The sequence below is a fragment of the Malaclemys terrapin genome, chromosome 10 (assembly GCF_027887155.1).
Source record: "Malaclemys terrapin pileata isolate rMalTer1 chromosome 10, rMalTer1.hap1, whole genome shotgun sequence".
NCBI classification, from domain to species: Eukaryota; Metazoa; Chordata; order Testudines; family Emydidae; genus Malaclemys; species Malaclemys terrapin.
Genome location: NC_071514.1, coordinates 51,335,090 through 51,350,061, shown reverse-complemented (window position 1 = coordinate 51,350,061; position 14,972 = coordinate 51,335,090). Strand labels below are relative to the sequence as shown.

The 14,972-nt window shown below is 49.6% G+C and overlaps 1 protein-coding gene across 2 annotated transcripts in view; it reads left to right on the top strand.

Annotated features, from left to right (window-relative positions):
* The window catches only part of RAB40C (RAB40C, member RAS oncogene family), a 71,528-nt gene extending 64,201 nt beyond the window's left edge, over positions 1–7,327 (top strand). For both annotated transcript variants that reach the window (XM_054041683.1, XM_054041682.1), the window contains exons 5-7: positions 465–542; positions 1,739–1,961; positions 3,912–7,327. In XM_054041683.1, coding sequence (XP_053897658.1) covers positions 465–542; positions 1,739–1,961; positions 3,912–4,192 — 582 coding nt within the window. In that variant the 3' untranslated portion in view covers positions 4,193–7,327. The remainder of the gene's footprint in view (positions 1–464; positions 543–1,738; positions 1,962–3,911) is intronic.
* Positions 7,328–14,972: the final 7,645 nt, after the last annotated feature.

The following is a 14,972-nucleotide window of genomic DNA, read 5'->3' as shown; positions in this document are numbered from 1 at the left end:
AGTGTGCTAGATGTGCTGTACTGGTTTAACTTTATCAGCTTTGTTGCCAACATATCTTCAAGTGAAGTTGTTCTGTGTAAAAATGACTCGGTTTCTGTTTCAGATATTCCATTTAAACATGCTACTGGGCAACTCCTTCCCCCTATTCCCCAAACTGCTAGTCTTGTAAACATGCCTCCTGGGCTGGTGTGTCGGTCCACTGTGTTCATCCTTGCTCATATGTCCTCAGTCATAATAAAGACTGCTGTCGGAAGTCAAAATAGAATTGGTTGTCTTCCCCAGGGCAGTTTACAGTATCCCCATACTTTAAACTCAGAGGACCAAGGTAAACAGTCTTTAGCGTCTCGTGCTGAGTGTCAGTTTCTTTCAGTTGAAAAATTCAGGGGAGCGGGTCTTTCCAGCTGCATCTCACTTTCAGTTTGCATAGCATGAAATTCACCAGGCTCACATTCGTTTCCATGCAGGGAATTCTCTTGGTGTATGACATCACTAACCGCTGGTCCTTCGATGGGATAGACCGCTGGATAAAGGAAATAGATGAGGTAAGTGTGACACTGCAGCTTGTTTAGGATGTGTTCATACAGCATCTATCACAACAGGGCCTGGTGTGACTACAGTAATATAAACGCTGCAGCTTCTGGTGCCAGCACAGAAATATCACCGTTCTGTGAAAGTGGCAGGTCTCCTTGGATGCTGAATAGCCTGTTGATGCTGACACCTCTGATTTTACTAAGCCCCACAGATGGCACTTGCTGGAAAGCAGAGATTACAAATATAATCAAAAGAGACAAGGTAGGTGAGGTAATAGGATCTTCTATTGGACCAACTTCTGTTGGTGGAAGGGACAAGCTTTCGAGCTTCACAAAGCTCTTCTTCAGGTCCAGGAAAGGCAACCAGAGTATCTGTGGGCTTGTCTACGCTGAAAACGCTGCAGCCGCACAGCTGAAGTGCTTCAGTAAAGATGGTACCTACACTAATGGGAGGGATTCTGGTGTTGGCATAGGTAATCCAGAGTTGAATTCCAAAAAGCGGTAGCTAGGTCAACATGAGAATTCTCCCGTCAACCTAATGCTGTGGATTTTTCGCACCTCTGAGCACTGTAGTTATAGTGACCTAATTTCCTAGCATTGACCAGGCCTGGGCTAACTACAGATTGGGGCAGACTGTTCAGCATAAGGGGTTCACATACACTGTAGGAGGCCACTTAAAATTAAATGAGCAATTGAGGGTTAGCAGGCAGTAAGGTGTGTTACAAATGGTTGTAATGAGCCACAAAACCAAGGTCTGATGCAGAGGAGTTGAAATCCCTGCTGTGTCCAGGAGACCTTTGGGGGGAAAGGAGGACTACTCTGTGGAAAGGAATTACTTGAAATTCCCTAGTCAGAGAAGAAAGAAAAGCCTCTATCTTGCTATCCACTTCTACCAGGCTAAAACTGTGCAGGCAATGGGGAGCAGGATATCCATACAGCTGAGTTGTGGGCCTGTTAACCAAGGAATTCTGGGCAATGCCCTGTAAAATCATGAGAGGAAAGGTCTGAAATGGAATAATCTGTATGAGGAGTCCCTGCTTAGACACCAGCGTTTATATCACAGTGGCCAGTCCCAGCAGAGGCAGTTTCGTTTCCTCATGTGCCCTTTGATACTGTAAGCTAAGCAGCCCACTAGGTATAGTCTGTGTTCACTGGTGTGTCAGTGAGTTTGATGCTCTTTTCTAAAGATGAACCATGTTCTTTTAAAGCATGCTCCAGGTGTCCCCCGGATTTTGGTTGGAAACAGGCTTCACCTAGCCTTCAAGCGACAGGTGCCCACGGAGCAGGCCCGTTCCTACGCTGAGAAGAACTGCATGACATTCTTCGAGGTCAGCCCACTGTGCAACTTCAATGTGACCGAGTCCTTTACGGAGCTGTCTCGCATCGTGCTAATGAGGCATGGCATGGAGAAGATCTGGAGACCTAACAGAGGTGAGTGGAGACCTGCTCTTGCTGTGCTGATGAGGTGCTCTGTGGGCAGAAGAAACTGCCCACATTGAAGGGGTGGGCGTTTGCCTTCCTGCTCGGAAGAGGCAGTATTTAATAACCATCTGGGGACCTCCAAGCACTTCACAAACACAAAGTGCCTCAGTCCCCACCCACCTCTGTGAGCTCGGTAAAAAGTATCCCTGCTTCACACAGAGAAACTGAGGCACAGAAGGTAAGTAGTGTGCCTCCAGTCACAGAATCAGTTGCTATCAGAGCTGGGAATAGAACCCAGGAGACTGGACTCAGTCCCCTGCTCTAACCACTGGGCCATGCTGCTGCTGTATTCTAGCACACCTGTGTGACCACTCCGACCTGTGGTAATTCACTAGCTGAACTCGCTTTGTCTGACGTGGCAGCCCACTAGTACCAGTTCAAGCCAGAGAAGGCTTGAGTAATCCACTCCTGAATTTCCAGTGCTACAGGCCCCTTTGCTCCATATATATAGTCAGTGTGGTGAGCTTAAAAGAAGAGGCATCTTAGTTGGCCTGTGGTGCAAGGTTGTGTGTGTGTGAGCTCAGTCCTTTGATAGGCTGGGGAAGAAGTGGCACTTGGCTGCTGGCTCTACTCCAGGTGAGGCTCGTTCCACCCTCTTCCAGATGTGGGGGGGGTAGCTGCAGTGGAGGTGGCAGGGATTGTTGGTACGCAGTGCCCTGGGGAGGAAGAAATAGTCTCTTCCCCTTTTATGGTGGCACATTTTCTCCTGCAGATGTGGGGGGTGGTGAATGAACCTAGATATCCAAGTGTGAGCCAGGTCCCATTATCTTAGACACTCTCCCCTCTGTCCTGGGCACTGACTAGCCATTACTGAAGCGCTGGTGCGTCAGCCAGAAGGGATGAGAGAGTCCTTCTCTGCCAAGGCAATGGTCAAGGTCCCTGTAGCTGGGCCTGCTGGCACACTGCTGTTTGATGCATATGGAGTGTCAGTGAGATACTAGCGGGGATTCAAACTCAAATCTTGCTGGAGGCAGAAGGCAATGCTGCTGCAGTTTCTGCAGGGAGATACCTTGCTCTGCGGTGAAAGCTTTCCCTGCATTGAGAGCCAGCATACACAGCTGGCTTGATTTAAAGATCGAGCCAGTCTAGTCGCTCTGTTGCCCTGCAAAACAACGGTGAGAATTTAAAGCTGAAGTCTTCTGTGCGCTGCAAATCTATCCTGAACGCCTTCCATGGATAGGGTCTACAATCTTCACAAGCTTCTTGTTCCCTATGCATAGCACTGCTTCATGGCTTTGCAGGCTCAGTCCTTGGGCAGACTGAAGATAGGAGTGTGCCCCCGTGTGGCCAGCTGTAAGGAAATCCCGCACGAGCTGGGGCATTCACAAAACAGTGTCACATGCTTTTTACACTGAATTCATGGAAATAAGGGCTTTCTCGGAGAGGCTGAGTCTTGCTCTAGGGTCAGAGTTCAGAAGAGCCTGCCCCTGGGCTTGTACAGATTGAACAGGTCCCAAACAGGAATGTGCTCTGCCTCGCCCCAGCAAGGCTGTTGCCTTCCTCCAGACCACGTCTGCTCTTTGTATCTTGGAGTGGGAAGAAGGGGGCTGTGCAACTCAACTGCCAAACAATTTGCAAATACTGACTAAATGAGGCCTCGCAGCACTGTATGGGGGGGGGGGGGGGGGGGGGGAAGGATTGATTATTGTGCTGATGGTTAAACTGAGGTTTGGAAGCAGAGCTCAGAGAACTTGTGAGTCCTGTCTCCTAGTTCCTTGTTTTCACCATCAGATCCGCAGTCTCTAAGGCACCGTATTGCCACCACTAGTTTCTCCCTCCCTAAGAAATGGGTGATGTACAGTCCAGGCGAGATGTGCAGCAGGGAAAGCTCTCTCCCTGGAGGCACCACCTGGGTGTCACTTGCCCTCTGACCGTGCTTGATTCTTTCTCTCCCGACAGTGTTCAGCTTACAGGACCTCTGCTGCCGTGCAATAGTCTCCTGCACACCGGTCCACCTCATTGACAAGCTGCCACTGCCTGTCACCATCAAGAGCCACTTGAAATCCTTCTCCATGGCCAATGGAATGAACGCGGTGATGATGCACGGCCGGTCATACTCCTTGGCTAGCAGTGGGGGCGGGAGCAGCAGCAAAGGTAACAGCTTGAAGAGATCCAAATCAATCCGCCCGCCGCAGAGTCCCCCACAGAACTGCTCACGCAACAACTGCAAGATCTCTTAGCAAGACTGTAATGCTGTGAGCTCCAAACACACCCACCCACTGATGTACAGATGTTTGCACACGTAGCCCTTTTCAATAGGATCCTTTTGAACGTTCCTGGGTCACTTTTTTGATGACATGCATAGCTTTGGAAAATGAGTTCAGTTTAACGTTCAGACCATCATATCGACTGGATCCCACATCGCTGGTAAAGGGGACTGTGCCAAGTGAACCTTCAGGAATGCTTTGGGATTTTCCTCAGTCTGGGTGGAAAACTCAGCAGCTGCTGGCATGGGGGAGGGACAAGCTCGTCCAGTCTTGGCAGAGGAGGGGATTTAGCGGAAGATCAAGAGGCTTAGGGGGTGGTCAAGGGAGAATCTGTGCTGCAACTGTAACTCTTGAACTCCCAGATGCATTGCTGGTGCGATAGTGAACAGTGGACTTGTAAGAATAAACGGGGCATAAGATGATGGCAAATTCTACCTGGACTTTAACCTGCCATTGACAAAAAAGAGGCAAGAGTTGGCCAATTGGGAATCTGAAGGAAGCAGTCCTGCTTGCCTTTCACTTATTTATATAAAAATTATATAGCGAGATCACACTTCTTTTTTTTTTAACTTTTTTTTTTTTTTACTTTTAAAGAAGCAGTCAGGGAAAATTTTATGCAGCCATGTAAATAGAAGCATGGGACCTCTGTTTGCAGTGCACCAGCTAAGGGGGAGGAAGGGAGAGGGGGATTTGAAGGTGAATATCTACAAACACTTTGGGGGATTGTACAAACAGGATTGCTCTGCGTTGGTTTGTTTTAAATACTATCTATGCGAAAGGAGAGAGCGGTTTGTATGCTACATTCTGGATCCTTCCTTTTCTGAACATTCCTGGTAACAAAGGTGAGGGCCTAGGAGGGGGCTAGGATTTAAATATAATGGCGGGGGTGTGGGGGGTGCAGAGGCTGATTGTACTCACTTAAACCAAAACCCAAATAGAGTTGCAGCTGTGAGGCTGCCATGGCCTGCAGGAGCTTGAAGACAAAGGTTCTGTCAGACCAAATATTAGAGACCCAAAGGTCAGCTGGTACCAGGTTTATTTTCCCATGACAGGCAACATCTCATGTGAGGGTTGTTGATCAGTGCTGGCCTTGAGGAGCTGCAGGCATACAAGTAAAACACTTCTGCTGGGCCTGCAGTGAAGAGAAACACACAGCTTGATCACAAGCTACCCTTCTGGGGTCACTGTTCCTTCCCCCATCCTCCCCAGTACTGCTATTTATCCCTCCCACTCTTCTGGGCCATAAGGTCAACCCCCTAATAGGCATGGAGACTTTGAGCAGGCCCTGAATCCAGGGTCCTTTCTGCACCTGTAAATACCCACTTCACCTTTCCAGGGAACATCTAATCTTCTAGCACTGCCCATGGCTCCTCTTCTAGATGGGGGCAGGAGAAGGGAGAACACATTTCACACTGGAGTGTGGCATATTAGAACTGATCAGGACTGGAGCACTACTAGCCATTCTAAGTGGTATTAAAATGCCGCCTTGCTAGTCTGGAGTTTGCCTGCATTGGATGACCAAGCAAAGCTATCTTGCTGTGCCCTCAGACAGACATGATTGCTGTTCAGTGGCAGGAAAACATGAAGGGAAATGCATTGGCTTGTTTTTATTGTCACATAGGTTTTCACAGCTTCTAGAGCAAGCAATCTCTCTAGTTGGCAATGTGCTTGGGGTCGGCATGTGATGTTAGAGAAATCCCATCTAGGACAATAGCAACAGCTTCCCTTACTTAGTCCCATAGTAGCAGGACTTTTAACTTTCCACTAGGGCTTTCAGCAGAAGTAATGCCCAGTCCTTGTTAAGCTAGAGAGGCTGATTACAGTTCGATGCGAGTTCAGTCATAGGTGAGCGAGACCAAGACCTGGTGACAGGTTCTTGTAGGCCATCAGGATGTGTAGTTTTTCAGTGGCTTTCAGGATGGTCTAACTGTATGTACTGCTTTTGGTTGCTCTGTTCTGCCTCCATTATACCTCCCTCTTTATTGGGAAACTAAAACTGGCACGTCTGCTCTAAGATGCTGGTGCTCTACTGTTACCGCCTGTCTCCCATTAGCAGCAGTTCCCCAAGACCAGGCGTAGTCTGTCACCCTAAAGCAGCTTGTTACATGGGCAGGATGAAGCTGTTGCGTTTCCTGCATGGCTGACCACCCACTCTGTTCAAGCAGCAACTAAAAGACGGGTGGCAGAGAAATGGCACAGCCCGTTCCCACAGCAGCACTCCCTGCTGTGCTTTTCCCTTCCTTCCCTGACAGGGTCTGGAGACGAAGGAGTTTCTGCACTCTCTCAAACCCCAGAGGACAGATTTCACAGATAGCCCAGCTGCAGGGCAATAAACCGGGCCACCAACGAAGCTCAAATGAGGGAGAAGGAGAAAATAAACCAAGGGCTGGGGGTGTCTTTTGAGGCCGTGATTCAGACGAAGAATTAAAGCTGTAGTCAAGTTCAGTGCCGTCGCGGGGAAGCCAGGGGATTTCTAGAACCTGCCAGCAGTACTACACCCACTGTTCCATGTCACTCAACAGGGAGCAGAAGCAGCCAGGCAGCCTAGGGATATATGGCTAACAGGTGATGGGAGGCAGAACACACCCCTATCCATCAGTGTAAAACCCTCTTTGAATTTGGTTTCCGTTAGACAGTTAGTTGTGGCAGCCCCTCAGCAGCCTGTAACTCACCTATGTTGCCTCTTCCATATCTAATATCTGATACACGCAGCTGGCGTGGGGAGGAGATGGAAGATTCCGTTCTGCATGTCTAGAAACTCTTCCAACTACCTGTGGATGGTTTATCCCCTACAAATAAACCCTCTCCCATCTCATCTCCCATTGTACATTTTCCCCTGTACAATCTCAGCAAATCCTGTCCAGAGGAAAGATTCATTGATCTGGAATGTCTGCTGATCAAAACTGAACTCATCTTGTTTTCTTCATTTGAAAAGAAAGTGGTTCTCGCATCTGATATCAACACTAGTCTTTAGCTGCTGTCTGACACTCGGACCATTCCAATGTTATTTTGGACTCTTTCTTTTATTCCTTTGTACAGTCAATGTTGTTCAACTGATATACATGTTTTGTTTTATATAAATTAAAGTCTTTTGTTGTTTTAAACTACCAGGCGGGATCTGGACAATTATGTCAGCTTCAAGTAGGGCTGCGGTTTTAGCAGGTCTTTAAGCGGGTTTTTCTGGGGTTGCTCAAGGATGGGGGTGGGATGTGGCAGGGTTCATGGTGATTGGGAACTTGCCGAAGGGGGGCCCTTATACCAGTGTTCCCAGGATTGCCCTTCCCAGCCATTCAAAAATCATGAGATTTGGCTTACAGATGATGAGATTTCAATTCACATTTGGTTCTAGTCTTTGTCTTTTGGTGTTTTGACCCTTTAGGGGTCATTTTTCAAACGTGTCTAGTCTCCGAAACTTGTTGTTTTTAATGGAAGCAGAGATTCTCCCATAATCACATGACTTCAGGGCCTGGTGCTTAAAGAAAAACATTGATTCTCCTGAGACTTGTGAGAAAATCACAACAGTTCGTTACGCAGGTGTGTAAACCCCACGTCAAGCCCACATAAGCTCTGACTTATGTTGGTTACAAGTGGTGTAAAACTCACCCTGTGCAGCTACGTCAGTTGCTGGCCACCAGAGCCTCAATCCCAGGTAGGGACCTACTTCTGCTTTGTTTCATCTGGGGGAACTCTCTGATAGCTATAATGGAAAGCAGAGTTTGGCATACACTATCCAAATTGGAGTAAGCTGCTAATGAAATTGGTATAAAGATGGATTCAAAGTGAATTTCGAAAGCAAGCTATAGACGAAGGGGAGGTGCTGTCTTGTGACTTCATAGTTTGCCTCACTTTCTGTTTTTGTGAACAGAGTGAACAGGGGCAATCACAGAGATGGGGTCACAGAGCATGCCGAGGCCCCCAGCTAGAAGAATGGCCTGTATGGTCCTCACTGGGGATGAGGCTCCTAGATCCCAGAGAAGCAGTCACTTTTGGGAAGAGGGACAGCTTCTCTTGGCCTAATTCTCTTCTCATTCACCCCCTAAGGAAGCAGGGGATACTGGCCCTCCTTTTGACCTGCCTCTTCTTCCTCCTTCCTCCCCCCCCCCCCCCCCTTCTGTAGGATTATATCTCCACTCTGAACCCGGCTGGCCAGGCTTGTTTTAACAGCTTAGTGCTTGCTGGGGGAGGGAAATCAGCGGCTGGAGCATGGAAAAACCCCATAATGGGGTAAAAGCCTGGTCAGGGAAGAGTGAGCAAACATGCCTCTTGTTTTTCAGGCGGGTTCTCGAAGTGCCCTGTGCTGTCTCACCCCAGGAGCCTAAACAAAGGACTTGTGTGATTTCAGGTGGGGAAGTATCAGCAGGAGTCGGTGACTCTCCAGCAGCAGGTTCTGTTTTCACGCAGATGTCCTTGTTCGGAAAGAACAAGGCAAGAAAACCACTCAGGACGAATTGATTAACACTGTGCCCCGCTAGCCTCTTTCTGCCCGAGCTCGAATGACTCTCACAAACAGCTCCTTGAGCCTCACCCCCCTTGGAAAAGTAGGCAGGAGGAGCATGTTGCACTGGAATCACTTTACTAGTTTCCCAACTCTTGTGAGAGCTGGTGGTTTTCTGAAAGCCCCAGCGCCTGGAGTCATGTCACTAGGTAAGAAACGTTTTTCATTTAAACAAACAAACTTACCCTTCTGGTTGCGGAGAGAAGCTTGCCGATGACACCTGAGTACAGCCGAAAGGCTCAGAACCAGAAGATTAAAAAAAAAAAAAATCCAAAATATATTACTTTGGCTAAAAAAAAAAGTTGTTTTTGTTTTCTTTTTTAACTCATCATCTGGAGGAGCCTGGCTCCTCATGGGTTTTGAATGCTGTGGGTTGGCACTACTGCTTTCATCACCACTGAGATGCAGCCAGCTCTAGGGTAGAACTGCAGAATAGCTTCCCATGACCTGTGAAAATCAGATGACTAATAAGCAGAGCTTTAAAGGTGCGGAGCACCCATGGCGCCCTCCTACCCCCCCACCAAAAAACACAAACAAAATCCTGCTGATTAAGCCAATCATTTTATGAAAATAAGGTCATAAGAGCACAAAGTCAGCTGTGATTTCTGAGCAGGTACAGCAAGAACAGTTTTTGGTTACACATGCCAGAGGTGCACAGATATGTTACAGAGAGCCAGAGGCTTTGACACTCCTGGGAGTCAGAATTCATAGTGCAGTGGTGAAGAGAAGGCTCTGTACTGGTGACTTGGAAAAGTGCATTTTAAAAAAACAAAAACAGCGTTTGCGCTTTATGATGTACAAACACCTGAAAATTATTTTTGAACTTCTATTGGGGTGGGTGGGTGGCCCTGTTTTAAGGATTATTTTAAAGCAGAAATGTCAAAAAAGCCCAGACTTGATACTTGGTTTTGGTTTGGTGTTTTGGGGGGGAGGGGAGTTTCTGGAGGTCTCCTCGGAGAACTAGAGAGCTGAAGTGGGTGTTTCCTCCTCCCTCTGTGGAGGAAAATGGATGGTGAATGTTTCTCTCTCTCTCCCATGTATTGTAGGAGCGTGAGTTTAAGTGTTAAACTTTTCAGGCCTCCTCTCTACTATAAAAATGCAAAAAGAACCCACAATTTTTTGCTTGGCGGGTCCCTTAGGAATCCTGTCTCTGTAGCTGAGGGTTTCCTATCATGCTCAGCACTGAAGTAGCTAGGTGCTAGCTTCTACCTGCATTCCAAAGCACTGGAGCATGGAAGCTTCAATAAACCTGACATGGGAATCAAATTATCTCGCTAGTGACTCCAATACAAAGCTGAGATACGTTAGTTAAGCAATTACCCTTCTTTAAAGAGGCTGGGAATGAGACCTGGGCTCATTTCCCGGTTCTGCCACCGACTGAAGGGACTTGCCAAAGTCACACAGCCCCTCTCTGTCTCGCTTTCCCCAGCTTTAGTCTGCCCATCTTTCAAATGGGGATAATGATACTGGCATGCCTGAGTCAAGAGCTGTGGGATACATCAGTTGTCCCACAGGGCTCTGTAACCTCTCTATATGCAGCACTAAAGAAATGCAGCCATCTCTGGAGTGGGGAAGTAGCAAGTGCACAAGACCCTGTATAACAATTGGGAGGGGATTTGGCCAAGGACATCAGCAAATTCCTGGTCTTGCATGCAGTGCTGGGGGATTTTATTGCCCAGGCAGGCCCTTGGTTTTCAAGGACAGCTTACAGACCTAACTCCAAGCCTTTTCTCTATTGGTCCTTGCCTTAGTTAAGTGCTTTGATTTGTGGCTCTCATGCCTGTGGCCAATACCAGGTGTAACCTATAGTGAAGGTGTAAGAGCCCTGCTCTCAGCAGTGTGGCTTTTAAACCCATTTCACTGTATTAAGCATTTGCAAGGGAGTTTTTGGGTGTTGACCTCTGGCTAGAAGCGACTGGCACTGAAGCCCGGCTGCTTCCCAATGGGGGGTGGTTTGTCAGCCACTGCAAGTAAGTGGTTTAACATTGTCAACAGCAAGAGTGAGTGATCTAGTGACGCAGTGCCAGAGGCGGGCACGGCATGCTACAGAAATCAATGTGCTAGGCTCTGTAGAGCCACACATTTTGCCGTTTAGTATGTGCTTGACTGTACAGCTGAATCAAGGCCTTAAAGTCCCATTGATGTCATAAGCATCTGCTTTGCTGAATCCAGACATCAGCCTCTGAGCTGCAGGCTTGGTCAGAGCTGCTGCTTCTGCTGCAAGCCCAGAGGAAGTGTTCCCCTGGCCTGGAGTGTTAGTCTCTGCTACTCTTCCCCGTGGCTGGGGGTTAGTTTGTTGCTCTGTCTCTGAGGTCAGGCATCTCTGCTCCTGTCTCCTGGGCCAAAAGGTCATGGCAGAAGTCACTGGAGCTCTCAGATCAAACGAGAGGAAATAGCTCCTGGGTCTGGGGGCCTCTCCTGGGCTTGCCTGATGCATGTGGAAACAAAGGTTCTTGTCAGCCCTTTATCCTCCCTGTTTGCTTTTGATCTTTGTGACCTGCGTGTGAGACATCTCAGGAGTGCATGTGAAACAGGGCTGCTTTGGGAGACTCCTGGCCAGGGCACTGGGGCTACACTATTTAGCCAGTTGGGCTGTTGAGAACCAGTGCTGCGCTCCCGTGCCTGGACCTGCCTGAAACAGTCTCTGCAGCAAACTCCCAGCTTCCTTTCCTTGCTGTTACTAGCAAGCAGATGATGGGGGAGCTGAACTCAGGTGGCGATGCCTTTTTCCCCCATTCAGAAATACCCCAGGTGGCTATGCTGCTCTCTAGCTGGGATTGTGTGCTGCAGCTTGAGCTGGGAGCCACTGTCCCGCCACCTGCTCCCTCTCGTGCTTGGGTAGGGTGACCAGACAGCAAGTGTGAAAAATTGGGATGGGGGTGGGAGGTAATAGGAATCTATACAAGAAAAGACTCCCAAAATCGGGACTGTCCCTATAAAATCGGGACATCTGATCACCCTGTGCTTGGTGGCTCTTTGTAAGAGCAGTGGCCTCAGTGAGGATTAACCCTTTGCACTTAGTGCTTCTGTTTGCAAAGCGCTCTGCAGATGCTAATTGCAGGTCCCCCTTCTCCAGCTGGGGAAGATGGGGCCCAGAGAGACGTGGCTTGCAGACCTGGGCTGTCGGACCCATGCTCTGACTGGGGGATTTGTTGGTTGCCCTTACTATGGACGTGTGGATGGAGGTGCCAAGGCCACGTCTCCCTCACACACTGGACTGTTGTTAGTCCAGCAGCGGCACCGGGCCATGGCATTCACAGGCTAGAAGTGGTGCAGAAATGCGAGAAGAGTCCCTGATGAACTCCCAGCCTAGGCTGGAGGCAGCCTGTGATTGTGAGCCCTCGGGGACAAAACTGTCTCCTGCTGTGTGTTCGGTGCAGGGCCCAGCACAGTGGGACGACAACCAGGGTCAGATGGTGCTGAGATAGAAATTAGGTAAAGAAGATGCAGTGGGTGGATGCAACAGACCCGAAGTGTGGGGCAGGGCTAAGGTATCAGTTAAGCGAGCAAGTCTATGGACTACGGGCAGAGATCTCAGCTACCCAGCCCTGCCTAGCAGGACCTGTGACGCTTTCCAAGGTTAAATGAGCTGGATTATATGGCTGCTGGCAGGATTCCCATGTACTGTGCTTAACTTCCCAGCAACAGCTTTTCTGCTGGTTCCTGCTGGGGTTCCCCTTCAGGCCTCTATTAACACATAGTGAGGTCTCTCTCTCTCTCTCTCTCTCTCTCTCTGACTGCAGCTGCTCTGTCAGTGATCTGGGGGGGGTGTCATGGGCTGCCTGCAGACGGAGACCCTGGACAGTTGGGGACAGGTCAGTTGCTGCAGTGTCCATGTTGCACCCCTGGGCACAGCAGTGCATCAAGGATAGTGTGTAGCTGAGATGCTGTGGGACAGGAGAGGAGAGAGGGGAAGCCAGGAGCTTGGCAGGACTGGGGCAGGTGTAGCTCACAGCAAGAAGCTGCTGCTGATTTATTGAATCAAAACCAGCTCAGCCCCGTGCAGCCGGCATTTCCCTGCATCTCCCGGCTTCCTGATCAGACAGATGAGGGAGACCCCAGCGTGTGGCACAGCCCCAAGTCCCCTTGGGTCGCTATTGCAGGTCTAAGGGAAGGGGATAGATCCTAAGGCACAGGGCATACGGGGAGAAGGTTGCCAGGCTCAGCTCTGGGACATGTTCGATGTGACAGGCTGGGAGCCAGTCTGTCTGCCCTCTCCTCTGGCTTATTGGGTCACTGCCCCTAGAGAAAGGCTTGCCCCTTGTAAGCCTTCCCCTATAGAGGTCCCGTGAGGTGCCACTGCCATGCACATGCCACCCAAAACAGACACGGGTATTTCCCCAAGTCCCCTAGGTATTTCCTAACCCCCAAACTTGAGCATTTTCCCCTCTGTGATACTTGTATTCACCCCATGGAGCTCCCTCTCTGTGAGCATTCAGGATCAACCTCCCCTGCTAATGCTCTCCTCCCACTAGCCTGGTCTTAACTGCTGCATGGCTGTTGAGCAGCTGCATGTTCTACCCCAGAAGCGGCTGCATTTCAGCGGTGGGCAAAAGAGTCCCTCCAACATGTAACTTGCTGTTGTGTGGCACCCCTAGCTGCCTGCGGAGGGCACTAGGTGACCCAGCGTATTTGACTGATCAATGTCTTTACCACATCAGAGCCATCAGGGTTGGGGACCGGATGATCCTGGCTCTCCTGCTCAGTGAGCCTGGGCCAAGAGGAAAGCTCAGGAGTGGGTGATGGAGACTGGGTGTGGCAGGAGGAACTGGAAATGAATAGCTCACTGGCCTTTGCATCCAGAACTATAGGAAAGACCGGTCGGCCACATCCCCCGTCCTGCTTTTGTTTCATTGGCCCTGCTGCTGGAGGTGGGCTGAATCAAACTGCTGTAAGCTTGTCCCCCTTGCTCTCTGGAGGAAGAGGGAGCAACTCCTGGAGGGGGAAAGTACAGAGACCTGATTGCATGGGGACCGACGACACCATGCAGCCCCTTTTCCGAGGTGCCCTCAACCTGGCGAACTAAGTCTCTGGCCCACCAGACTGGAAGGGTTATCCGGGCCTTGTCCTGTCTGTCCTGGGATGGAAACTGTGTTACACAAACCAAGTTTAAATGGACTAAGGCCTCTCTGCTTAAACCCGGGAAGCAGCATTGTCCTGTGGCCAGAGCAGGAGACTGAGCGTCAGGACTCCTGGGTTCTAGTTCCCAGCTCTGGCGCTGACTTGCTGTGACCTGGAGCACATCGTGTCTTGTCTCTGCTTCCCCATCTGGGAACAGAAGCAACGAGACTTACCAGCCTTCTGTCAAATGCTCTGGAATCCTAGTGTAGGTGCTAAGAATTATTCCAGATTAAACCCAGATTGGCTGGCCAGTGGAGTTAGGCCACATTCAATCAGATATTGGAAACCAGCAGCTGTCTGGCTGTGTCCAAACTGTTATTTCCTGTGTTAACACAGCTTTGGGTACCATGGTTTCTGGCCTGTCCTATATAAACCTTCATGCTTCAGGGCACGAGCTGACTTCTTAACTGGAGGGTCAGGAGGAATCCACTTGCAAGGCTATATAGAGATTCTGGGATAACCGGCCCACTGCAGGCTTTCCTGCACTTTCCTCTGGAATAATGTACAGGTCACTATGGGTGTCTGGATACTGAACTAGCAAGTTCTATAGTCCTACACTGTGCTCTGCTGATTGAAATGGGACATCTTATATCTCCATTCATGGGCCTATGATGACTATCACTAAAAAGGTGCATTTGCCCTCAGCTGTTGCTGTTTGTTCCTAAACATCCTTCTCCTGGGGTCCTGCGGCATTCTGATGAGGAGCAGCTCACCTTGAAGCTGGCCGACCACGGTGGTGAAATCCTGTATCACTGCTGTGCTGGTGGCTGATAAATACAGCTTTAGCAGATCTATAAATTCTGGACCATGGAGCAGCTCCACAGGGCTGATGATCTGGGAACATAGGCTCTGGCTGCTCAGATTGACAGCGGAGTGTCTGTGGCTGGGTGTGTCTGCTTCCATGGCAGCCAATGTCGTCTTGGGTTGAGTCTCTCTCGCTGCATTCCTAGGCACGCCAGGAGAAGCTGAGCCTGCAGTCTGTGCATGGGGCCTGAGAGGCAGAACAGTACATAGCCCGCTGCTAGGGGACATGAACGTCGGCCTGTGGGAGTGCAGAGCATCAGCTCCTCTCAGCCCATTGGCCCTCATAAGACCATAATAGCATAAGACCAGCCATATTGGGTCAGATCAAAGGTC